General features: G+C 38.9%; 1 protein-coding gene across 2 annotated transcripts in view; it reads left to right on the top strand.

The window, feature by feature from the left end:
- Window positions 1-27,149, top strand: part of SYNE1 (spectrin repeat containing nuclear envelope protein 1) — a 389,325-nt gene that overhangs the window by 351,124 nt on the left and 11,052 nt on the right. For both annotated transcript variants that reach the window (XM_063443606.1, XM_063443605.1), the window contains 14 exons: window positions 1,288-1,475; window positions 4,854-5,004; window positions 8,767-8,949; window positions 10,780-10,917; window positions 11,621-11,812; window positions 12,301-12,637; window positions 13,483-13,548; window positions 16,099-16,241; window positions 17,648-17,774; window positions 18,429-18,640; window positions 19,242-19,442; window positions 22,608-22,736; window positions 23,646-23,858; window positions 26,121-26,213. In XM_063443606.1, coding sequence (XP_063299676.1) covers window positions 1,288-1,475; window positions 4,854-5,004; window positions 8,767-8,949; window positions 10,780-10,917; window positions 11,621-11,812; window positions 12,301-12,637; window positions 13,483-13,548; window positions 16,099-16,241; window positions 17,648-17,774; window positions 18,429-18,640; window positions 19,242-19,442; window positions 22,608-22,736; window positions 23,646-23,858; window positions 26,121-26,213 — 2,373 coding nt within the window. The remainder of the gene's footprint in view (window positions 1-1,287; window positions 1,476-4,853; window positions 5,005-8,766; window positions 8,950-10,779; window positions 10,918-11,620; window positions 11,813-12,300; window positions 12,638-13,482; window positions 13,549-16,098; window positions 16,242-17,647; window positions 17,775-18,428; window positions 18,641-19,241; window positions 19,443-22,607; window positions 22,737-23,645; window positions 23,859-26,120; window positions 26,214-27,149) is intronic.

Genomic DNA, 27,149 nt, shown 5'->3' with positions numbered 1-27,149 from the left:
CGGCAGGGTTTGATTCAGCCTGTCATCCTTCCGAGGTAGATAAAATGAGTACCATTAAATTGGGTGATAGTAACAACCCCTGGATGTTGGGCTAAGGTAACATCCCCAGGACGTACTTGGAAACCAGAGTAATCTAATTGTACCTTTCCTGGTTAAATACTTTGTTATTATTATAATGCAGAAATAAGAGTGGTTAAAGGAAAACATTGTGGAGTAAAAACGCCCATCCCTTTTGCATGTGCATACTTCTTATCAGTATGCTTTAAATCTTTGCTTCAAATGATCTACTGATTCACATGTTTGCTTTTAATTTTAGTAATATGTGTAGTATATTAGCTACATTTGTCTTGCTCAAGGTACAGTTGTCATTTTGGGCTAAGGAACCTTTTGATGAAACATGCACTCTTTTTTTTTTTTTTTTTTTATAAACCTGCAAACATTGAAGGTTCCCTTCTCCAAACCGTGTGTTCACTAGTGCTGTTAAAAATAGATTGCATCGTACCACTTAAAGATTAAGTATCAAGATATCTTGATGGTGTTTCTGGCAGAAGATACTCGCTACAGTCCATATTGAGTTTCAGTGGGCAAGTGGCTCGAATTTATGTGACATGTTGAAACATGCTATTAACAATCTTTTAGAATATTTTGGAATTACAAATACATTGCGTTAGTCATTGGATGGATCTGCAGTACAGATCGGTGTAGATTTGACATGTTTGCTATAAATATCCTACAACAAATTTATTAATGTCAATTCTGATACTTCAGTTTGGGAATTCTATTTAAATTATAGGAATGGTAAAATGCCTTGAGAACAAAGTCTTTGATTTATACAAGATCTGCATTCATAATAGATAGCAAGACAAACATTGAAGGTAGTCCAACGTTATGATAATATTGTAATATAATGATTATCTGAAATTACTGCTCCATATTGTCATATCACAGCATACCATGCAGCAGTTCTTTGTTGCCTGATAGTATGTTTGATAATGTGAGCTTAATTTTACTTTTGTCCTGATCACAAACATAAATGTCCCGTACTGTAAAGAATCGTAATCGTCAGTTTCATGCTGGCACAATGGCACAAAGCCATATTAAATTCAAGGTTTTTTTTTTATTGCCTGTTACTGAGCTGTCTGGGGGTAACAATTTAATAGACATGGTTGTTGCAGAAGCTGGGAGATAGGTGCCAGAACTTTGTCAGTTTATTTGATTACATGTGTGTGAAAACATTAAAATAAATGTGGCTGTTGCTAGTGTGTCACCAAGTGACCTCTGTTTCAGGATCTTCAGAGAGATATCGAGAAGCATAGTACTGGAGTTGCATCTGTATTGAATCTATGTGAGGTCCTTCTTCATGACTGTGATGCCTGTGCCACGGACACGGAGTGTGAATCCATCCAGCAGGCTACTCGAAGTCTAGACCGTAGATGGAGGAATATCTGTGCAATGTCTATGGAGAGGAGGTTGAAGTAAGTTCCTAAAGTTTCCTACTTTCATGTTTTTTACACTCCATAAAAAAACATATTTCCCTTCCAGTGTGCTCTATTCTGCCCTTCTGCATTTTTGCGGAAGGCTTGAAAATGGCAGATTCCCCAACGTCCTCGGAATAAAGTTTTTAAAGATAAACTTTATTTATTTAATTTAAATAAATTTATTTAAATATCATTATTTTTTTTGCATTTTAAAGCAAAATAGGGTGTTAGGATGGCTCTGAATGCTTTTGAGTGCACTACATGATAATTTTCAGACTGCTTGCAAAACCTTAGTTTGCACAAATTGTTGGTCTAAATGTTTGTGTTAAGACATACTTTAGTTTTATATTCTGTTATATATATGAAGCTGCTTTCCCAGTGGCGTACACAAGACCTATGGGGCCCCGGTGCGAAAATTGATCCATGGGCCCCCCCCGCACGCTTACTCTGCGCAGGCCTGGGCCGCAACACATGGCGGCGGGCACCTGTTCGGGGGGGTTGCAAGGTTGCGACCCCTGCGACCGCGGTATGTACACCAGTGCATGCAGATGCACAAACACTTAAAGGACCACTACAGACACCCAGATCACATCAGCTCAATGAAGTGGTCTTGGTGTCAGGCCCCTCTAGTTTTAACCCTGCAGCTAAAAGCATAGCAGTTTCAGAGAAACTCTCTCTCACTGACAGCCACTAGAGGAGCTTCCGCGATTCTAAGACACTGAACGTCCATAGGAAAGCATTGAGTAATGCTTTCCTATGGGCGGTTTGAATGCGCGCACGGCTCTTGCCGTGCATGCGCATTTGGAGCTGAGCGGCGGAGGGATCCCCAGCGCCAAGGGAGTCCGGCGCTGGAGAAAGGTAAGTGCTGAAGACACACACACACGAACAGACACGTATACACTAGATAACAGACACACACATTTACTGACAGAGACACACTCAGCGACATACATACACACTCACTTACAACTCTCACTGACAAACACACACTCACTAATAGACATCAAACAGACTCACTAACACAAACACACTCAGTAACACACACACAGTAACACACTCACTGACACTCACTAGGAGACACACACTCACTGACACTCACACTAACACACACACTAACACTCACAGTAACACTCACACACAGTAATACACACACTAACACACACACACTAACACACACAGTAACACTAACACACACACTAACACTCACAGTAACACTAACACACACACTAACACTAACACACACACACACTAACACACACAGTAACACTAACACACACACTAGCACTCACAGTAACACTAACACACACAATAACACACACAGTAACACTAACACACACACTAACACTCACAGTAACACTAACACACACAGTAACACTAACTCACACACTAACACTCACAGTAACACTAACACACACACTAACGCATCTTTTTTTTTAATTTATTCCCCCCAGCCTCCTTACCTTTTGGAGTGCTTAGGGGATTCCCTGGGGTCCAGTAGTGCTGCTGAGCTCCTGGGGGGCTGGTCACCCGGCGGGCAGTCAGGCTGGCCGGTGCGTGAGGGAGCACTCTCCCCTGAGTGCTTCCTCTTCAGCTCCCTCGCGCGCCGCGTACTGATGACGTCATCTTCCGGCTCCGGTATCAGTGCGGTGCGCGAGGGAGCTGAAGAGGAAGCACTCAGGGGAGAGTGCTCCCTCGCGCACCGGCCAGCCTGACTGCCCGCCGGGTGTAAGCAGGGCCAGCCTCGGGGGGCCCGGAGGTGGCCGGCTCCTGGGCCCCCCAGGAGAAGAGGCTGGCCCAGTGCGTACATACCGGGTTGCAGGGGCGGCCGGGCCCCCTGGTGGGCCGGGCCCGGTCGCAGCCACGACCCCTGCGACCCTGGTATGTATGCCACTGTGCATTCCTAATATTGCCACTAACTCCTTATTAATAATTACAAAATTATTATTGTTATATTAACTTCTTTGGTAAAAAATGCTACAATAGGCATCAAAACAACTTTAGCTTAATGAAGCAGTTTTAGTGTATTGTATAGAGCATGCCCCTGAAGTCTCATTGCTCAATTCTCTGTCATTTGGGAGTTAAATCAATTTTGGTTTTGTTTATGCAGCCCTAGCCACACCTCCTCCTAGCTGTGACTCACATACACCCTGCATGAAAAAAACATGCTTTTATTTTTAAGGGACTGCTCATTTACTTTATAAGATCATGAACTTTAATCACACACAGGAGGCACCTGTCTGGTATCAAAGGCTTTTAACAGTTCAGGAAATAAAAAGTTCTAAATGAAATAGAATGTACAATAAGGGAAATGTAAACATTAGATCTATCTTTACAGGAAGTGTTTTGGAAGGCTAAATAATTTACATGCAGGGAGGTGTGGCCGGGACTGCATAAACCAAGTGATTTAACTCCTAAATGGCAGATAATTGAACAATGAGACTGCATGGGGCATGAGCTATACACCAAAACTGCGTCATTAAGCTAAAATTGTTTTGGTGCCTGTAGTGTCTATATAAAATCCTTTTTGAAATATTAAAGAACAAGGGATGTCATATTATTTCTACAACCTATTATCTCCCAATATTTCTATTAAGAGTTAGCAAGTGTCATCAATGTTAAAATGATATAAATGAAAACATTTATATACTCGTTTGTTTTGTTATTTTAACCTGCAATCTACCCACACAACTGCTTGTTATCCGCGCTACTGTGTTGGATGTCTTGCTAGTGAAGTGGTTTAATTTGCAGAAAGTGCATGAAAATAGCAAATAAAAGGTAATTTAATTGAAGAAGCATCAAGCAGGCTTTCTTGAAATTCATTTCTAAATGTGTGATTTATATACATGCAGTTTCCTACCAGTGCACCCTAAAGCAATCCTGTATTATTCCATTTGCATAGGCCCCTGTCCAAGCAATCTTTGAATTTTATCAAGCTAGTTCTTATTTCTTCGCAAGTTAATCTCAATTAACTTTGATCCTATGTGTATCTTTCAAATTGTGCTAAATGCCGACAATGCCCTGAGCAAGAATGGCTGGCAGGTTTGCACATTGAGTAAACAAAATGTTACACTGCTGTACATCCTCATTCATTCACCATGTGCTCCTAGTTCCAGCATGTTTATAATGTTCTTTTGTTTAGCTCTGTATGTAGAGCTTCAGTAAGAAAGCAACTGGTTTAATCCGGCAGTAGCAGCTTCACATTTGTCACGTATAAATGTCACAATCTGGCTAGACGCCACTTTTTTTTATTTTTTTTAATTCCACAGCTGTTGCGTGTAAATCATACGCGAACAGGACTGAGGCAAGGGGTCTTGACCAGCTAAGGTAAACGTTGCTAGGGCCGGGCATAATCAAAGCTTCTGATTTTCCCTATAGAATTGAAGAAACCTGGAGACTCTGGCAGAAATTCCTTGATGACTTCTCACGGTTTGAAGAATGGATTAAGGTTTCTGAAAGAACAGCCGCTTTTCCCAGTTCTTCTGGCGTGTTGTACACCATGGCCAAAGAAGAGCTGAAAAAATTTGAGGTGATTTAATTTTTTTTTTTTTTTATTGTTTTTATTCTGCTGAGGAATCTCCCAGCACTATACGAAAAAATGTCTGACCATTTCAGGCTATCCGTGCCCTTCAGATTTGGCCGAAGCTGGCAATACTAAAAAAAAAAAACGTTGCTTCTTTGATGGACATGGAAAGTCTTTCTAATATTTCATTTGCAGCTGTATGCAGCAATGTATTTGTTAAATTGGTAGGACATTCCATTTTGATACACATTGGTAAAGTCTGATCTGTTATGATGTATTATTAAATTTTTGGTCCTTAAAGAAACACACTAATAAATTATAAAAACAAACAATATGCAGTAATTCTCCAGTCCTGAGAAGCAATGAATCAACACAGCATCTGTATACTATAGATACTAACTTTAGACATTAAATAAATTTAGCAATTCAATCTATTTGCGTTGGTAGCTATCGGTGGATAATAGATGTGGGTTTTGCAAAATGTAAACAGTGCTGATTGTCACATGCAGCGCTATTTTCAATTGCATGACTCCAGGGCCAACATTAACGCACCAAAACCACTTTATTAAGAAAGTGATTGTAGTGGTTAGAGCAAGCATGTCAAACTCAAAGGCTAACACGGGCCAAATAAACAAAGTTTAAGTTCACGTGGGCTGCAAAAAAATAGAGTTCAACCTACACCAACGCAAACTAAAATTATTTAATTAAATAAAAATGAATTAAAATTATCATTCTCATGCAAACAATATGTAATCCTGGGTACATATATAATTAACTCAAAAGTTTTACTACAAGTTACTCCCACAGCCAACCCGATATGTCTCCCCGTGGGAGGGCCACAGCACAAAGCGGCTCCAGGGCAGGCAGCCTACGGGGACATTTCTTGGTATCCCAGTAGGCCAGTGCAGCCCTAGGCCACAAAGATACCCATTGTGGGCTGCATGTTTGACATGCTTGGTTTAGAGTATACATTCAGGGGTTTAATTGGCTGTAAAACGTACTTTGAATACCGTATTTATCGGCGTATAACACGCACTTTTTCTCCCTGAAAATAGGGAGAAAATCATGGGTGCGTGTTATACGCCGATATCCTACATTTACTTACCTGTCTTGAAGCGTGGGCCGGCTTCACAGCGCGCACCGCGGAACTGGAACTTAAATTTCAGGTTCCGGTTTCCGGCGGGACTGAAAGGAAGTGTGCACACTATTGTGTGCACACTTCCTTTCAGTCCCGCCGGAAACCGGAACCTGAAATTTAAGTTCCAGTTCCGCGGTGCGCGCTGTGAAGCCGGCCCACGCTTCAAGACAGGTAAGTAAATATGGGACAGAGGGAAAGTGCACTAGGGGACACTATGGGAGGGGGGAGGACACACTATGGGGGGTGGAGAATACTATGGGGGGGAAGAATACTATGGAAAGGGGGGATACTATGGGGGGGGGAAGAATACTATGGAAAGGGGGGAACACTATGGGAGGGGGGGGAGAATACTATGGGAGGGGGGAGAGAATATTATGGGGGGGGAATACTATGGGAGGGGGGAGAGAATACTATGGGAGGGGGGCGAGAATACTATGGGAGGGGGGAGATTACTATGGAAAGGGGGGGGAACACTATGGGATGAGGGGGGGGGAATACTATGGGAGAGGTGGAAATTTCCTGGAATTTCCTTCTGGAAATGAGGTGCGTGTTATACGCCGGGGCGTGTTATACGCCGATAAATACGGTACTTTCCCCAGTCGGAGAAGGTGGCGTTTGCAATCCACTGCTGAGTGAGAAATACTGTATGTGTGCTTCACCCGCACCGCAGTTTGATCACTAGCAAAACATCCAGTCTTTACAGGCAACAAACACAGTCAGTCGAGCAGCTGTTAGACTGACAGCCAGCTGTCTCAGGTCCTTGATATTTGTTTGGCTACAAATGAATAGACTTCAGAAAGCATCACGAGTTATATCATAACAAATGCTCCTCAGACTAGTGATGATTATATACTGAGGGCTGAGGACTGCATAGTATGCAAAAGACTGTGGAAGTAATATTAGACAAGTACTGATTTAATGAAAATGGAAGGCCCATGGAAAAAAAGTAAATTGAATTTTAAAATCTATGATATCTGAAATTGCATGTATAAAATGAGAAAGTATTGATCAGCAAATAAATCATTGGAACAGTTCAGTTCTCCTACACACTCATTAATAATCTACTCTAGCAGGACTGGTATAATGAGCTGAAATGTGTCCATTTTAACACAAAAGAAAAACAAAGCAGTGACGTAATGTGAACCTCAGACTTCATCTGGATACGTTTTGTTTTCTCTAATAAAAATGTTTAGTTGCAGAGCTATTCACAAAAGTGAGAATTTAAAAGTGAAGTTCAAAATGAAGGTAAAAAAAAACCCTTTAAGTTAGTTAAAAATACTTTGGCCTCAAATATGAAATTCACTTTGAATTCTCACTTAGTAAATAATCCTATTAGTTTTGTGTTCTGGTCACGTGGTCAGACCCAGGATCACAAGAGCAGTGTATCATGATGTTTTGTGTTTGACGACTTGCCTTGCTTGCAGTCACTGTGAAGTGAAGGATTTTCAAGCAGTGTACCGTAGCATACTGTTGTGTCACTTCACCTCAAATTGTGCCACAAACACACTGACTTCAAGGCTGTGACAGGTTGAATGCAGTCACATAATGTTTTCAGGTATCAGCATTAAAATTGGGCTTCCCACCTGACAATTAATTAAAACTAAAATGTCAGTTTGATAGAAATATGCATTTCTGTCTAGTAAGGCCTCATGAAAATGTGATATTTTATAAGCTGTAGATAAATATAAAAGCAAAGCAACAACCAAACAAAAAAATAAAAATGTACCTCAATTAAGTGTGCCTTGCTCCATAAAATGGTCTTTACCACTGTTATAGAATGTGAACCGATGTACGCAGAACACACAGCTGCTCATACATTTTCAACACATTTTCTATAGTGCATCACAAGGCACTCAAACAGTTGTCATGTATTATATTCCTAGCAGACTGCTAAGTGTTAGAAAAGTAAGCAGTACTCTGCCATGCAATGCATTGTTCACAAATCTGGCAATCACATGGTTAAAGGGGTAGTAAAATTATTGCAAGTGACATTTTAACAAATTTCTGGTATAACCACAAGAGGTCAGTGTGGGTTATGGAGATGTCTTGTAAGATCTTACAACATGTAGCATAATATCATATGACGGCCAGGCTTATCCTATTACTTAGTCAAGGGACTCAAAGTAAATTTAAGTCACTGATGAATTACCAGTGGTCAGAATGTTACTCACGCAGAATGCAGTAAATCATTTCCTGAAATCTGATTACTCACCTTAATGTTGCCTTCCTGCATGTTTTAAATGCTGAATTATAATCACTCAGAAAGACTTAACTATTTGCAAAACATACATGTACAAACATTAGTTCTCTATAGTGCACTTAGTGCAACATTGTTAGTAACTGTAAAATATGTTTGGTAACATATACAAATTGTACTTGTAGTGATTGCCTGGATGATGATATGTTTCATATTGACTAATGGGCACTAACCTAAGACAGACATACAGACATGCAGACAGACATGCAGACAGACATGCAGACAGACATGCAGACAGACATGCAGACAGACATGCAGTCAGACAGACAGACAGATAGATATTCAAAGTATACTTTGCACAGAAACTTATTGTTAAAAGGAATGGTTGTTTTGTTTGTGTTTCTGCAATAATAATGTATTCTTGCATTTGTAGGCATTCCAAAGACAAGTTCATGAGAGCCTGACTCAACTAGAGCTTATTAATAAACAGTACCGACGCCTGGCCCGGGAGAACCGCACAGATTCTGCCTGTAAACTAAAGCAGATGGTCCACGAAGGAAACCAGAGATGGGACAACTTGCAGAAGAGAGTCACGTCCATTCTAAGAAGATTAAAGGTTAGGATCAATTGCTGTACATGTCTTACAGTGCATTTGCATGTATTCCTGATATCTCAACAAATCATTTCCATCATGTAAAATAATTACATAGTTTAAAGTGACTAAAACAACTTTAGTGTAATGAAGCAGTTTTGGTGTATATGTCATACCCCTGCAGTTCCACTGCTCAATTCTCTACCATTTAGGAGTTAAACTACTTTGTTTATACAACCCTAGCCACACCTCCCTGCATGTGACTTACGCAGCCTTCCTAAATACTTCCTGTAAAGAGAGATGAAATGTTTGAACTTCCTTTATTGCACAGTTTGTTTAATTTAGAATTGATTATCTCCTGTTCTGTTAATAGCCTGCTAGACCTTGCAGGAGCATATTAAAGTTACATTTATAGAACAGGAGATAAGAACTTTGATAGTAAGTTAACAACTGATTGAAAATGAAATTATATTTTTTTAATGCAGGTTGTGTCAGTCACAGCCAGGGGAGTTGTGACTAGGGCTGCATAAACAAAACCAAAATATTTTAACTCCTAAATGGCAGACAATTAAACAGTGAGACTGCAGGAGCATAATCTGCACCAAAACTACTTAATTAAGCTAAAGTTGTTTTGATGCTATAGTATCCCTTTAAATAAATCTCACTGCTAATGTAATTCTTAATAAATAACAAATCCATAGATACTGTGAGTATCTTAACAAAAAATATAAAAAATAACTCATTCGGTACCGTATTGTCAATACCAGCATAATTTATAGGTAATTTGTTCTGCAACCCTTTAATACTTACCTACTTCACATAGTGCAGGGATAGGCAATCTTCGGCTCTCCAGATGTTGTGGACATCCCCCATAATGCTCTTACACACATAATTCTGGCAAAGCATCATGGGAGGTGTAGTCCAAAACATCTGCAGAGCCGAAGGTTGCCTATGCCTGACATAGTGCATGGGACCTAAAGAGAAACACACTTGCATAGACAACCAGAAGCCCTTCTGCAGTGTTGCAGTCATTTTGTACCTGCTGACAATATGTAATACTGAGTTTGAACTGCTCAGCAAAGAAATATTAGGGCTGCCATTTGGAATCTGGACATTTTATACCCTAGAACACATACATGCTCACTGTGTGATAATTTATACATAAAAGTAATGTTGCAAAAATGCTAAGAAAAATAAATAATGTCAAGACAGAATTACTTTTTATCTTTTTTCAATGGCATCCATAAAGCCTTTTTATTTTGTTCATTTATTCTTTGGACTATAACCCATCACATATTAGCACCCCATCTCTTGTATCCCTTACAGTTAGAATGTCAGTACTTCTGTTCACAGTTCAGTTTAGGCCAGGTTTAAATTTAATTCCCATAATCCCTCCCTGGTTATGTCTAATTCTCGCTGCCTCAGTGGCTATGCTCAAGTAGTGGGACCTTTAGTGTGGTGCCACTAGTCATTGGATTTATATCTGGAAAATAGCTATTTCATGACTGAGAAACTGCAGAACAATCTCCTAAATAGATGGTTCTGTAGTTTGTGGGATTTCCCACAAGGTTTTTGTGCCCAGATCGGATGTTACTTTTTTTATTGACATAGCTGCTGACTTACACCAGCTAGTAAATTAAATTTTGAGTACAAATTTGCAATCAACTATTGTGTTTTCAAGGTAGACTAGTGGCATTGCTCATTAATGCTATTTGATTACATGTTAATTAGACATTTAATAAAACACATTATGGTTATGGTTTTGATAACCTAATTCACATCTATTGGAGGACCTTCTTCCTGTTTTGGTTGCAAATGTCAAGTGTCAAAATGTGTTTATTTCTGACTTTTCAGCACTTTATTGGTCAGCGGGAAGAATTTGAGACTGCTCGGGATAGCATCCTTGTGTGGCTTACAGAAATGGACCTTCAGCTTACCAACATTGAACATTTCTCAGAGTGTGATGTGCATGCGAAAATTAAACAGCTTAAGGTAAGAAAATTAGACTGCAATATTCTGTTCAGTTGCAATTGTCTCACATTTAAAAGGACACTCTAAACAGAAGTGGTTTTGGTGTATAGATAAACCCATATTCTCTGACCGTGTAAAACATTGCTGTTTCAGAGAAAGAGCAATGTTTACATTTGGTGGAATGTGATTGTATAATCATTACTGCTCACTTCCCTTTTCTGTATATTTCCATTTTAAAACAAATGCAGAGGTGTTGCTACAGGGGTTTGGGGGGCAATTGTCACTAGCCCTGAATATATTAGATGTGGAGTGGCTCTGTAGACCCGACTCTATTTCTTTCATGCTGCACGTACTCCCAGTCTCCTTGTTATGCCCTGAACGAGAGCAGAATGAGCATAGTTAAGATAGCGACATGGGGAATATGACACATAAACATGTTCCCCTGTCTCTGTTACTGTGCTCCAAGCCTTAACCAGGAGACCAGGATGGAGAGCAGCATCTGAGAAATACTTAGAGATTTGAGGGCTTGAAGATTAGGGTCTGTGGCTTTTGCTTCCTTTCCCTCACTCTTTACAATCAATAGAGGGAAAAGCTTGCAGCTGCCAGCCCTGCAAAGGTTAATCAGTGAGGACTGATTTGGAAACCACTGATCTAGACTGTGCTATTGGTTAAATATTAGTATAACCGTAACAGAAATGGTAATGTCCTCTTTTACCTCTTACAGGCCTTCCAGGAAGAGATTTTCTTAAACAACGGTAAAATTGATCAAATCATCACCCAAGGAGAGCAACTGATTGAAAAAAGTGAGCCTCTGGATGCAGCCGTCATTGAAGAAGAGTTGGATGAGCTCCGAAGATACTGTCTGGAGGTCTTTGGCCGTGTTGAACGCTATCACAAGAAGCTTATCCGACTCCCAGTAAGAGATGTAAAATTCATTTTTAGATTACAGGATGCATCTATTGTATATTGTTTTTTCCCAAATAAAATAATTTGTTTGTGTCAGTATTTTCAATAGTTAAATTGTTGGCAGTACAAATGCACATAACAGTAACGAATACAGCTTATTGTAGTGGTTATGAAGCAGAGTGTCCTTAGATATGGCCCAACCATTTTTGAGCAATTCGACAAATTTTTTTGTCTGTCCTGGAACATTCAGTCAAGACCCTCTGCTGTGGTTCTCTGAAGTGATCTTCTACTTTAGCCCAACCAGCTATGGACAGTAGGACTCTTTACCCATTAACCACTTTAATGAGATACAGTGGTTATAGAGTCATATCTCTTGCTGAGATAATGGAGTTAACAACACCGCTGCAGCTAAATAAACAGATATGAATGTTAGCCAGTGCTGGTTGAATGAACTCAACTACCTATTGATGCATTTTTCCTTTTTATTGCTATTTTTAGCTGACTGATGATGAGCATGACTTCTCTGACCGAGAGTTGGACATGGATGAAGCAGCAGATCTATCGGACATGCAATGGCACAGCAAATCCACAGGTGGCATCCTTTCACCTCTGCCCTCATCAAATCATTCATTGTCATTAATAGTACCGATGAGAAGTGAAAGATCTGGACGTGACACCCCTGCAAGCATGGATTCTATACCACTGGAATGGGACCACGACTATGATCTCAGTCGAGACCTTGAGACTGCGGTATCTCAAGCGCTACATTCAGATGGAGAAGAAGAAGATCAACAAGACAAAACATACTTCCTTCAAGGAGCATCTGGTATTACTGGTAATACATTTTCCCAGGTTCTTAATACTGTGACTGAAACATTTCCAATTATGAAACACTGCTTATTAGATTAGATATTTTAGATGAAAGGGCATCTTCAAAATGATAGCCATCAAAAAGTGGATCTGAAACATTGTTTTAGTTTATTGGTCTTTAATGTTACTAAACTATTATTGGACTTAAATGTTTTTTAGTCAAATAATAGTTTTATGTATTATGTGATCATAATTCATATCAGGAATACTCAAGAACAAATTAAAAACTGGAGCACACATTGTTACTATCTATCTATCTATCTATCTATCATATTCAGTACATTCTCACTTAAAGAAAAAAAAAAATTAATCACCCTTTTTTTTGGGGCGCTGAAATCTAGTCCCTGCAGGTGCTTCATCCACCTTCCCCAACATCACACTGACTCTTTTTTTTCATCCAATCCAATGCTCTTTGTATCTAACTGACGTGTTCAACCGCAATGTAAGCATTGCCATATATACTAAAAGGCAGTGCTTTACATTGCACGGTTAAACTGCACCCAGACCACTTCATTGAAATGAAGTGACCTGGGTTGGGTGCCTTTAGTGGTCCTTTAATGTCAACATAGGCTAGCATACTGAATTAGCACCATCTGCCTGAAATAGTTTGTGTACGGATCTAGAGTTTACGTTTAATATTTTATTGAATACTCACTCCTGCTTTTTGACAAATAGGGCTCTTGCCAGCATAGAAATGTTTTGTTCTTTTTGACCAGTTCTCACTATAGTTTCTTCAAGTCATCCACTGGAATCCATATGCAGAGTAATACACTATTAAGTAGGTACTCAGACTGTACTTTATCTTTACAGATGTAGAGATTCCTGAAAGTCCAGAAGCATATGTAAAACTTACAGAAAATATTCTGAACCTGTCTGGTAGGCTAATGGCCAATAAATAACTGGACACCTTATTGTCATCTAACACCACCATAGCCATAGTTTTATCTTTATTTCACAGCTTCAACTATAGCATTTACTTAAAGTAACACATTGGTCACTGTGCATGCTTATGGAATAATTAACAACTGCAATTACAATAACAAGCTAACAAACACAGCTGGTATTAACAATTCCCTGTTTGTCCTCAAATGCACATACTCACAGCCCACTGCTACTGTAATTAATGAGGCTATTATAAAATGTATTTAAACTGACATTGTATAGAATCTGTATTAGCTCCTTAAGGGTCAAAAGCAGCTGTCACAACAATATGGCTAAGGATTCCTTTTTAGAAGGGAGTGTCCTGCCCATTCACACCTTACAGAACTTCCAAAGAGAAGTCACAGGATGATTCACACTGGCTTTGGTCGATAAGATTGTGATTTTGGTAATAAATGGCACCGGTCCCCAAGGAGTTAAAAGACAGCAGAAAGAAAATGAAGTGGAAGTTAAGTTAAGACACTTCAGGCTTGTAAATAAAACCTACTCAGGGAAGAGGTCAGTTAAGGAATCTAAAACTCCTCAGGAGAATTCCCTCAGTCTGCATACTGTTGGCAATGGGTTGTTTCGCTGTCCAGACTCAGTGTGTTCAGTCATGTAGGAATTCTCATTGACAGTGTAACATCGCTGCTTGACCCTCATTGATGACTGGGCCATAATAGCAACAGATTGTTCTGACAAATTGAAATGCTCTTTTCTTTAACCCCTTAAGGACCAAACTTCTGGAATAAAAGGGAATCATGACATGTCACACATGTCATGTGTCCTTAAGGGGTTAAGCAACATCAAGGCCTATAGGACCATTGCTAAATGAGCAACAAAATGCATGATGGCATTAGGGAAGTGAACTAAAAGTAACCTTACTGCAGATGCTTATGATACCATGTTAATTAAGAAGTCAATATTATGATTGTTATTGGCAGAATTCCACTATTCTGCTGTAAGCCATTGAATAGACTAATCACTATTATCCCAATAGTCCTAATTTGTTGTAGGTGCTTGTGTATTGAGGATTGGATTCGTGAACCAATGTCAAACTGCATGTTCAACAGATTCATTTCTGCTAAGAGATCAACCGTCTGATATTTGCAAAGGTTACATTTGGACTAAGTGCCCGTTTGCAACCTACCGGTAGTTAAGCATATAGATATATAATGCATCAAACTTTTAGAATAATTGCAAATCAATATAAATAGATATTCCATAACATTGTGTTATACAACGTGAATGGAATATCTGTAAACATATATCATAAATTGGGAAACAGTATATGTGTTGCAAAATCCATAAGTCACGGTCATGTATGTTAGTTTTTAGTGTGTATTCTAGATATAGAACATATATATCCAAAGGCCCACGTGGACTATGCTTACATAATGGTACATTTTGCTTGTTTTACAACATTGCAGATTCCGTATCATCAATATAATATCAATATATATGCTCACATTCAGCCTCCATTTATAACTAACCAGGGGCATTACTAGGGGGAGCTAACCATGGCTGTAGCCCCCAGTGGGCTCCTGAAAACCCCAGCATTTGAATTTGTCACAGATGTATTGCTAACGCAGAGTCTTGGTTGCATGACAGACAGGCAGGGAAGGGAAATATATTTTCACTTCATTGGAGTCTGTGTGCCTATAGTGTTTCTTTAAGGTGAAGAGAGTTAATGGATGTGTGGGGTAAGGTAATTGCATGAAAAGCATTAATGAAATATGTGATAATGAGATTGAAGGAAGTGGTTAATGAAATGTGGTTAAGAATATTGAAGGGAGCGGTAATAAATGGAAGAAGATGTGTAAGCATATATCTCTATGTGTGGCTGTGTATGTATTTTCAAAACTATATGACTGGTATGCGTGGCTTGTTTGTATGTGTGCTTTGTTATTTGGGTATGTATTTATATAGAATAATAGTTGTGTGAGTATAGCTAATTATGGGTAAATGAATGAGATAGAGATTGTGGTTAATTCAGGGATGGCGCGGGGTTGTCGAACAGATTTAGCTAATCTCAGGGCTGCCTTAAACATAAATAAATCACTGTATGTATGCATTTCTATGTCTGTGTGTATCTGTATGTATGTGTGTGTGTGTGTTTAAGGGATTGTAATGTGTAGGTGTGTGCCTAAGCATGTGTTACTAGTTGTAAATGTTTAAAAGAAAAGGAGGTGGGGACTGTGATGGAAAAAAGGTGGACAGAATGAAGGGGTGGAGTTTTGGTGTGTCAAATTGCATGCTCCTGCGGTAGGAGTAAGCCAGTTTTGCATCGCACTATAGCTAATGGTATGTTTTGGACCTAGCATTGCCCCTCGGACTAACATATAATAAAATGATTAGCATTCATAAAATATGCTTTTATTAGTAATTTTGTCTATTGCCTGACCAAAATTGTGCTGATTTTCTTCCATTTAGAAGCTTGCCTCTCTGTTTTCTAATTTTAGGTTTGCAAACATCATTATTCATTGGTATTCTTTTGTTTTGTCTCAGGAGAAGCAGGTTCTTTAGAAACCCATATTCGCCAACTAGACAGAGCACTGGACACCAGCCGCTTTCATTTACAACAAACAGAAAATGTCATACGAAGCAGGACCCCCACTGGCCCTGAGCTTGACTCAAGTTACATGGGTTATGTAAGTGTTATCACTACAATCACTTGCATACTAATTGTTCCTGTGCAATTCATCAGAAATATCATTCTTTGTACTGCTAACCTCTGTGTTCTGTGTCTTAGAACAAAATCTTATAGGATCATTAATATTTCATAATTGCCACACATTACTTAAAGGGACACTCCAGGCACCCAGACCACTTCTGCTCATTGGAGTGGTCTGGATGCCAACTCCCACTACTCTTAACCCTGCAAGTGTAATTATTGCAGTTTTTTTTAAAAACGGCAATAATTACATTGCAGGGTTAACTCCACCTCTAGTGGCTGTCTACTAGACAGCCACTAGAGGGAACTTCCTGAATCATAGCAAAGATTTTCTTTGCTAGAGCGTCGCTGGATGTCCTCACGCTGTGTGAGGACCTCCAGAGTCGCTCATTTCCTCATAGGAAAGCATTGAAAATCTTTTTCAATGCTTTCCTATGGGGAGCGTTAATGCGCATGCACGGCATTGCCGCGCATGCGCATTAGGTCTCCTCGGCCGGTGGGCGGGATCAGTCTCGCCCACCGGCCGACGGAGACAGTAGGAAGAGCGGCGCGGAGGAGGAGACAGCGACGTGGGACATCGTCGCTGCCTCAGGTAAGTGACTGAAGGGGTTTTCATCCCTTCAGTAACCAGGGATTGGGGGGTGGGAGGGAGAGGGTACCTCCAGTGCCAGGAAAACGGATTGTTTTCCTGGCACTGGAGATTCCCTTTAGAACTGCTTACCTAGGGGGGCGGGGCCTGACCTCCAAACAGAACAGTCGCATGGTGGAGGAGCTCCCGCCACAAAAAAAGGGAGAAACTCGCAGTTTTCAAGCCTGAAATGCGGTTTCATGGCGATCACATGGCGATCTGTGGGATTGGCTTCAGGACTTAGGCAGTCTCCCTGATCAGATGGGGCAAGGAGAGTAAGTATGGTGGCTGCATAAAAGATCTCTTTTTGTAGAATGCCATAGCACACCCTATTGCCGGGAAAGGGATACGCTAAAGTGATATTGATGCTTGGAGTATCCCTTTAAGTGTTGTTTCACAAAGTTATGCATTGTAGATTAATGGTTCTACTTTTATAAAACACAATGCTGTTTTTATGTGGAGTACTTAATAGGCCATTACTATTACAAATTGTAATACTTTGACCTCTATAGCAGCTTGTTATTTAAATTTCTGTCATCTTAAATAGATTTCATCATTTAACAGCAATCGTGATGAGTAGCTGAACTTACATTCAGGCAAAAATAGCCCTTAACTCATCAACTTTGGCCTACTTTTTATATGTTTATTAGGTCACAACTACTCCCTGTTTAGTGAAGGACCTGCCATACATATAATTGTATCTAAGTATAGTGAGGATATGTTGTTGGTGTTGAACGCAGTTTCTTGTTACACAGATGAAACTCCTCGGTGAGTGCCGTGGAAGCATTGATACAGTAAGGAAAGTAAGTGAAAAACTGAAAGAAGAAGAAGAAAAACTATCTGGATTTATTAATTTGAACAGTACAGAAACACAGTCATCAGGTGAGTAGGGCTACATATATACACAGAACATTGCTGGCAATTTTGTTGTTATTAAATGCCTACATTACATGAGAAACTACTGATTTAATATATGGACCGCATTAAAAACAAAAAATAATTTTATGGCAGTACTCTTTTGGGCTCCAAATCGTCCTCCGTACTTTTCATTCCTACAGCCTTCTAAGTAACTCGACGAGTCAAGAAAATATTATCTTATATATTTCTTAATGGAAAACTGTCATAGATTTGTTTTCCTTTTTAAGGTGGCATTTCATTTATGGCATTTTATTTTTTCTAATTTTTATATTCATTTGTGCATATTTATTTTTTGTAAATAATCTGTCTGATCTCCCCTACCTGTACAAACCATTGACCGTGGGTCAAAATCAGCGGTTTTCTAACCCAATATCACTCTTATTAGCTTGGCTGCCAAGCATTCATAGAACAATGGCATCACCTACGATTGTCCTGCAAGCTGAGTACTGCCATGCAGCTTTGTCGTTAACTTTTTTATATATGTTGTATGAATGACAAGGGAAAATTACATGAGAATAAAACTTAATTCTTGCATACTTGTTCCTTTGACTTCATTATTTAATGTACATTGCAGTCTCTAAGTCAAATAAGGATGTGAACTTGCATTTGCACATTTAGGTGTTATTGAACGTTGGGAATTAATCCATGCTCAAGCGCTAAATAAGGAACTCAGAATGAAACAAAAACTTCAGCAATGGCAGCAGTTTATCTCAGACCTCGACAATATCTGGGATTGGCTGGGAAACACAGAGATGGAGCTTGAACACCTTAGACGATTGGACGTCAGCACTGATATTCAAACCATTGAACAGAGAATTCAGAAACTTAAGGTAGCTGCTCAAATAGTTTTGTAAATTTGTAAATTGTATGTAATATATTTTAATTTGTTTAGCTTTGCCACTTAAAATGCTTTGTGTTTTTAATAAAAAAAAAATGATATTTTGTATTTAGCAAAATTGAACAATTATCTGTTTACAATCACTTTAATTAATAATTTTTAAGCAAGAATTTTTGTATAACATTTCCAAGCTCCTTAAAGCCCTTTTGAGAGTTTTTGATGCATATCATGGAACCATATAATTGCAGAAAATTTAACAGCATGCATAGTTAGTAGAGTGTGCATGTAAGCATTCTACATTAGAACATAATGCAGCAACGGAGACAAACATTGTTGGAAATCTTTTTTATTGAAAATTATTGCAATAAGGGAGTCATTTAATTTAAGGTATTTTCTAAATAGTTTACCCCTATGAATGTAGGCAGCTTGTTAAGAGGTCCGTTTTGGAATAATATGTGCACATTTGATGTGTTTTTGTAAACAAAACAAGAGCTTTTGTAAAATATGAATGTACATCATGCTATAAATATGATACTGTTTTTAGAAAGTAAAGTCACAGCTCTTTGTTATTTCCAACTAATGTCTCATCTCAGGAACTCCAGAAGGCCGTTGATAGCCGCAAAGCTATTGTGCTCTCCATTAACTTGTGCAGCTCAGAATTTATGCAAGTGGATACTCAAGAGAGCAAGGACCTTCAAGAGCGTCTTAGTCAAATGAACCATAGATGGGACCGTGTGTGCAGCACTCTAGAGGGATGGCGCTGTTCACTGCAGAGTGCCTTAATGCAGTGTCAGGTTTGTACTGTATTATTTGCACTGCCCTACTAATGCTAGATACTTATCTCAATATGCTACATTTATTTAAACAGCTTCTTACTTGAAATGTGCGTCAAAAACATCATAAAATTGATGATTAGAATTATAGATTGTAGCTCTTCATTATCACATCCGCTCATGACTGATGAATTTCTAGAAACAACAATAATATATATATATATATATATATTTCATCTTCACAGAATATGGGCTGGACCTGCCTAAGTTAAGACGAGAGATAAAGGTTAGTTGAGAAGGACAGTGCTAAGATCCTGTGGGACTTTCTGTTCCAGTAAGAAAAGCAAGTAGTGGCCAACCAACCTGGCATTGTGGTTGTAGACATGGAACAAAAGACTGCAGTGCTGATGGGTGATCTCTCATCTTAACTTAAGCAGGCCCAGCCCATATCCTATGCAGATCAGAGGCGTAATTAGAGAACACAGGGCCCCAGTGTGAAAATTTCCCTGGTGCCCCCCCATCCCCTCGATGTGTCTCATTCTTTCCCTTCCCAGACCCTCTGTGTCTCATTCCCAGACCCCACATGTATCTCATGTCCCCCCCAAGTGTCGTATTTCCTCCCACCCAGCCCTTTATGTGTATCATTCCTTCCCCCCAAACCCTCCATGTGGCTCATTCTCCCCAAGCCCCTTAATTTGTCTCAGATGTGTCTTTAACCTCCCTCCACTCTTACCCCTCCATGTGTTTAATTTCCCCTCCATGTGTCTCATTCCCCCATGTGTCTAATTCTCTCTTCCCTCTACCCTGCAGCCCCTTAATTTTTCTCGCCCCCTCTGCAGCCCCTGAATTTTTCTCTCTACCCCCCTCCCTCCCCTGCAGCCCCTGAATTTGTCTCTCTCCCCTTCATTTCTCCCTCCCTGTACTTGTTTGTCGCGGTGCACGTCTGAGTCTGACAGGAAGTGAGTGAAAATGTGGAATGGTGGTTGAGGGAAGATCTATCAGGCCTGCTTTGCTAAACAGCAGTCTGAAGTTTTAGCAGTCTGGTGTGTTCAATAAAAACATGGCAACATTTCATTCTTTGTGTGTTATTAGTTTAAGCAGACTGTGATTGTCTATTGTTGTGACTTAAATGATGATCAGATCACATTTTATGACCAATTTGTGCAGAAATCCATATCATTCCAAAGGGTTCACATACTTTTTCTTGCAACTGTATATATATACTACCTGGATGGGTGAGAAAATCAATTTTTATTTATCTTACTGTCAAGCTGCCAACTAGAAAACATTAAAACCAAAAGCTGGTATTTTGCTTTGCCAAGCACAAATTAAGAGTTAGTGGAGCTTGAACTTGATGAATTACTGTAGAGGTAAAAAGGCACTGACTACAGGAACAATAAATTGATGTTTATTTGGAGGTTTCAACTTTTTTTTATTATAAGAGGCCAATTTTTTCTCCTTTGTAGTTTGATTTCCCATTCAATGTTGTACTCCAATTAACTTATGTTTAGCTTTCAGTGCCAACTGCAAAGCAATACATGCACACTCATACAGATAAATAAAAAAAAAAAAGGATCAGATTTAGTGGTTTTATTATTTAATACCATTATTTATATAAAAATTACAATATTTTTTAAACCACTTTACCAATGGTTTTAATATGAAATAGGATGCAAACAAGTGCATGTATAAAAATAAACAATCTACTAGTTTCTCATTTTACTGTGGTAACGATCCCATTCAAGTTCTCAAGTTCATAACTTATTTTTATAGTGTACCCGCTCAACATTTATCTACCTAAAAGCTTTTGGGCACCCATTATCTTTAATAATATCTCCCATATTAACAATAAATATGTTACATTTGACAAAATGAACATATATGTCCCTTCCATTCTATGGCTTGGGAACCAGTGATTTATACAATACATACAAAGAATGAGACATTTCCAGTTGCAGTGCCACTTTAATTTTTATTATTATTATTATTGCCATTTATATAGCGCCAACATATTCCATAGTGCTTTACAATATTATGAGAGGGGGGATTTGAGGACAATTACAAGAAAACTTACAGGAACGATAGGTTGAAGAGGACCCTGCTCAAACGAGCATACAGTCTATAGGAGGTGGGGTGTAAAATACATTAGGACAGGAAATTAAATAAGGTGGGAGTGATGCAGAGCTGGAGGAAAGAGCAAGAGACAGGTATGTGAGGTAGAGGTTACTCTGGGAGGCCATAAGCTTTTCTAAAGAGATGGGTTTTTAAGGCACTTCTTAAAGGACCACTCTAGGCACCCAGACCACTTCAGCTTAATGAAGTGGTCTGGGTGCCAGGTCCAGCTAGGGTTAACCCATTTTTTTTTATAAACATAGCAGTTTCAGAGAAACTGCTATGTTTATAAATGGGTTAATCCAGCCCTCAAATCCTCTAGTGGCTGTCTCACTGACAGCCGCTAGAGGCGCTTGCGTGATTCTCACTGTGAAAATCACAGTGAGAGCACGCAAGCGTCCATAGGAAAGCATTGATAATGCTTTCCTATGAGACCGTCTGAATGCGCGCGCAGCTCTTGCCGCGCTTGCGCATTCAGCCGAATGGGAGAAGAGGAGGAGGAGAGCTCCCCGCCCGGCGCTGGAGAAAGGTAAGTTTTAACCCCTTTCCTCTCCCCAGAGCCAGGCGGGAGGGGGACCCTGAGGGTGGGGGCACCCTCAGGGCACTATAGTGCCAGGAAAACGAGTATGTTTTCCTGGCACTATAGTGGTCCTTTAAATGATTGAAGACTAGGGGAGAGTCTGATGGCAGTAGACAGGCTATTCTATAGGAAGGGAGCCGCCCGCAAGAATTCTTGCAAGCATGAGTTGGCCGTACGTGTGCGAGCAGTGGACAGGAGAAGGTCACGGGCAGAGCAGAGAGACTGAGAAGGGTCATACCTATGGATCTGTGAAGAGATATAGGAGGGGCTAGCATTGTTCAGTGCTTTATAGGTATGGGTTAGCACTTTGAATTGATTCCTATAGGATACAGGAAGCCAATGTAAGGACTGACAGAGGGGTGAGGTTTGAGAGGACCGACTAGAGAGGTGTGAGAGGACCGACAAGCTATATCCATACCTATATTTTTATTGGTTTTAAACTGCATTACTTGCTTGTGTTGATGTTTGTTGTCCTTATTTCTGACTTTTTGCAGGACTTCCATGAAATGAGCCATGGTCTTCTCCTTTGGTTGGAAAACATTGATAGGAGAAAAAATGAAATAGTTCCTATCAATACAAACCTTGACATGGACACTTTGCAGGATCATCACAAGCTCTTAATGGTAATGTATTTCCTTAATTGAAAGCTTTTTATTAAGATTAATATAATGGAGAAATTAAACACATAGTTCACTATCTTTCTCTATCTCCATCTAATATAGTATAGGGACATAATTACATGTGATTTTTTTTTTCTCAGGATTTTTACACATTGTGTATATGAAGGAATATATTATTAAATATTCAGTTCAAGAATTTACATTTTTCTCATAAAGCATAGTAAAATGTAATTGATGTGATAATTTAATGTTTTTTTTATAATTGTTAATTAAACTTAATTTAAAAATGATTTGTTCAGATTTGTAGTAATATCCAGAACTAAACAAATGTACAATGAACTTTCATGATGTTAATTTTCAACCATTTAACTTAAACTAATACTAAATTAAGTTATACTGACTGGGGAGGGGGTAGAGAGGAGCTGGGAGGGGATTTTGGCCCTCTGTTTGGCCGACTACATGGCATTCCCCTTGTGTATGTTACTAGGCACACATTTATGGCAAAGTAATATATAAAAACAAATACTACATCACATTCTACTGTTCACTTTATGTTTTTAAAGGTTTGCATTTACAGAACATGCATATTAGGGGCTACATTGTTATCATGGCTGTTTGATGTATAAATGGTTCATCTGGTCACATTAGTCTATATTTGTTTAGCTTTGCTGTTATATTTAAGTAAATATTTAGTTATCGCTTGTATTTGGCACTCAACCTCTTCAATTTGATAACAATGTTTTCAGTTCCATATTATTTTGATATATAACTAAAAAAGACCACATGTAAATTTTTTTTTATTTAATTGTTAACATGCTTAGTTATATTTAGTATTTTTTTTTCTGGCGTGGCGGGACTTCTCAGTCTGTAAGATAGACTACAAAATGTGACAGTCTTTTTCTTCTTTTACAGCAAATCAAGCGTGAGTTGCTAGAGTCTCAGCTCAAGGTGGCATCTCTGCAAGACATGTCCTGCCAACTCCTAGTGAACGCAGAGGGCAAGGACTGCCTTGAAGCCAAAGAAAAGGTGCATGTCATTGGGAACAGGCTCAAGGTGCTCCTGAAAGAAGTCACTCGATTCATTAAAGAACTAGATAAAATTTTAGATGTGTCAAGCAATCAACTGGTAAGCTTTAACTTTTGTACGTAAGAGAACATAGTCCGCATATCCGTATTGCTTGAAAAACTTTACATTTGTTGAATTTTGTTGTTATTATTATTATATTTGTTCCAATTTAGGTTGAAGCTAGTAGGTGCTAACTCAATATAATCCCACTTAAATATATTTATAAATTTGACATGTCAGAAAACCAGTTTTTGTAACCCTGTTTAGAGACAGTAAATAATCATTTCAGGGAAACTTTATATGCTTAACACATAATTAGCACTCACACATTGTCCTTTGATGCAAATTGAATTAACTTTGTTTAAAGTTTTTGCATATATTTGTTTCTCTTTATCAACATTGCATGCTATTTGTTATGGATATATGCACGTGTGTATATATATTTATATATATAGATATATACCTAGAAAAGGTAGGGCACTTGTAGGTCTTCTTTAAGTGATCAACCACTGCTTTACTTTCAGCAGATCCATATAGTGCAAAAGTCATATCAAAATGTCAGTTCTAAAGTGGGACTTTCATCTTGATAAAATTCCCAATTGAGGACTGAAATGTTGACTTCACTATTTATTGAACTGCGTCTCTGAGTGCTCTCCTTCTTCATGGTATACATTTGGATGACGTTGTGCCACTGAAGCAAGCATCTATTATCCGGAGATGATGAGTGTTTACATATATATTATTTTACAATTATTTAATTGTGAATAACATGGACATAGAAACATAGAATGTGACAGCAGATAAGAACTATTCGGCCGATCTAGTCTGCCCAACTTTCTAAATACTATCATTAGTCCCTGGCCTTATCTTATAGCTAGGATAGCCTTATGCCTATCCCATGCTTGCTTAAACTACCTCACTGTGTTAATCTCGACCACTTCAGCTGGAAGGCTATTCCATGCATCCACTACCCTCTCAGTAAATTAATACTTCCTGATATTATTTTTAAACCTTTGCCCCTCTAATTTTAGACTATGTACTCTTGTTGTGGTAGTTTTTCTTCTTTAAATATAGTCTCATCTTTACTGTATTAGTTCCCTTTATGTATTTAAAGAGACACTATAGTCACCAGAACAACTACAGCTTAATATAGTTGTTCTGGTGAGTATAATTATTATATGCAGGCATTTTCATGCAAACTCTGCCTTTTCAGAGAAAAGGCAGTGTTTACATTGCCCCTATGGCCACCTCCAAGTGGCCACTCCTTAGATGGCCACTAGAGGTGCTTCATGGCTCAGCATGGGGACGCTGACTTTTCCTCATAAAGATGCATTGATTCAATGCATCTCTATGAGGAGGTACTGATTGGCCAAAACAGTGTTTGGCCCCGCCCCCTTGCCAATTTCGGCCAATCCAATGCGGCAATTCTGATGATGTCACCAAGGGGACGGAGCTAGCACCGGCGGACCCGTGAACCAGTTTAGTAGACCTTCTCTGAACTCTGTCTAAAGTATCAATATCTTTCTGGAGATACAGTCTCCAGTACTGCGTACAATACCCCAAGTGAGGTCTCACCAGTGTTCTGTACAATGGCATGAGCACTTCCTTCTTTCTACTGCTAATACCTCTTCCTATACAACCAAACATTCTGCTAGCATTTCCTGCTGCTCTATTACATTGTTTGCCTACCTTTAAGTCATCAGAAATAAATACCCCTAAATGCCTTTCCTCGGATGTTGAGGTTAGGACTCTATCAAATATTCTGTACTCTGCCCTTGGGTTTTTACATCCAAGATGTATTATCTTGCACTTATCCACATTAAATGTCAGTTGCCACAACTCATGTTTCCAGTTTACCTAAATCATTTGCCATTTGGCTTATCTTTCCTGGAACATCAACCATGGAACATATCTTAGTATCATCCGCAAAATACATACCTTATGGATACCTTCCTTAAAATATCTTATCATTTTATCTTTTTGGCTAAGTATTGGTTCTGCTCATTTAGATGTTATTATTTTTTTAAATTTTACCATGTTTTACTGCCTGTATCATTGTCTGTTTTTATTCATAATCTAGTATATTTTATAACTTGTCATTATGCTTAATACAGTACAATATGTTGTCACTGGTTTGTAAGTTTATTTCACAATAACTTAGTGACCTAGCTGCTACTGGAGAAAGCTTTTGTTATAACTTATAATGTCTTCAAAACAGGCATTCGAAACTACAGTTTTTCTTCTGTAAAAAACAGTTTTTGTGTTGCGTGTTGGGTTTCTTGTTTGATAAGAGCTGCTAACATATGTCATTTTTAAACCTAGGAGTTAACCTCTTGGTCTTCAGTGGATGAACTAGATACTTCTGGATCGCTCAGTCCGGCATCAGGAAGGAGCACACCTAGCAGGCAGAGAACGGTAAAACAGGAGATCTTTTCATGTAGAAAAGCAAAATTAAGTATAGGGATACAGAAAAAAACGCTTATACTACAATCATGTTAGGAAAGGCAAGCCACACATTCCACAATCCCAAGGTGGTCCATATTGTGTCTTAGACCCTTTCCCAACCCCTGACATTTCCATTTATGCATGGCATCGGAACAAAGGATTTTCATCTATTTTGTTTTTTCTACTGTGCCATGGTTTTGGCCTATCTTTAGAGTTCTATTTAATTATTTCAATCAATTTTCTGTGGTGTTGGTACTGTGGGTCTCATTTTACACTTTAGTTGAATAACATCTATAAAATCTGTCCCTTACAATCTATATGATCTTCTTAACTGATATTTTACATTCACTAGTCTGTAGGTCCTAGTGACAAAATTGTAAGGAATACTGGCTTTTTAAGGATGTATATTGGCATAATTATCTATGGCAATGCAACAAACAATATCTAATATTTTCCCATTTTGAAAAATATGGTCAACAGATCTATTTTTTTGTACATCAGTCCAACGCAGAATAACATTGTTTGACAACGTTAAAGACTAAAATGTATGATATCCAACTGGTCTGTGAATTGTATATTCAAGCTATTATACTATATAAGACAACACGCTTCTGTATATTGAATGCTAATGTAAGCAAAGCACTCGGGATAATCTGGTTTGATTAGATCTGTCTTAGTGTTTAACTAGGGATCTTCTCAAAGGAAAAAAATTATCATTTATATTAAAGGAACACTCCAAGCACCATAACTGCTGCAGTACTCTGTAGTGGTTATAGTGTCAGAAGTGCCCTGGTGTGTAGTTCTGTGACTGGTTTTACAAATCACCTGGGGTCCAAGTAGTCACGATCACAGCACCTGGGCTAGTTCAGTGGAGAAAGTCTCCATCTCTCCTGCAGGAGGTGATTG

This window comes from Pelobates fuscus, chromosome 2 (assembly GCF_036172605.1).
Source record: "Pelobates fuscus isolate aPelFus1 chromosome 2, aPelFus1.pri, whole genome shotgun sequence".
Lineage (NCBI taxonomy): Eukaryota > Metazoa > Chordata > Amphibia > Anura > Pelobatidae > Pelobates > Pelobates fuscus.
The sequence above is the reverse complement of the archived record's forward strand: the minus strand, read 5'-3'. Positions and strand labels throughout refer to the sequence as shown.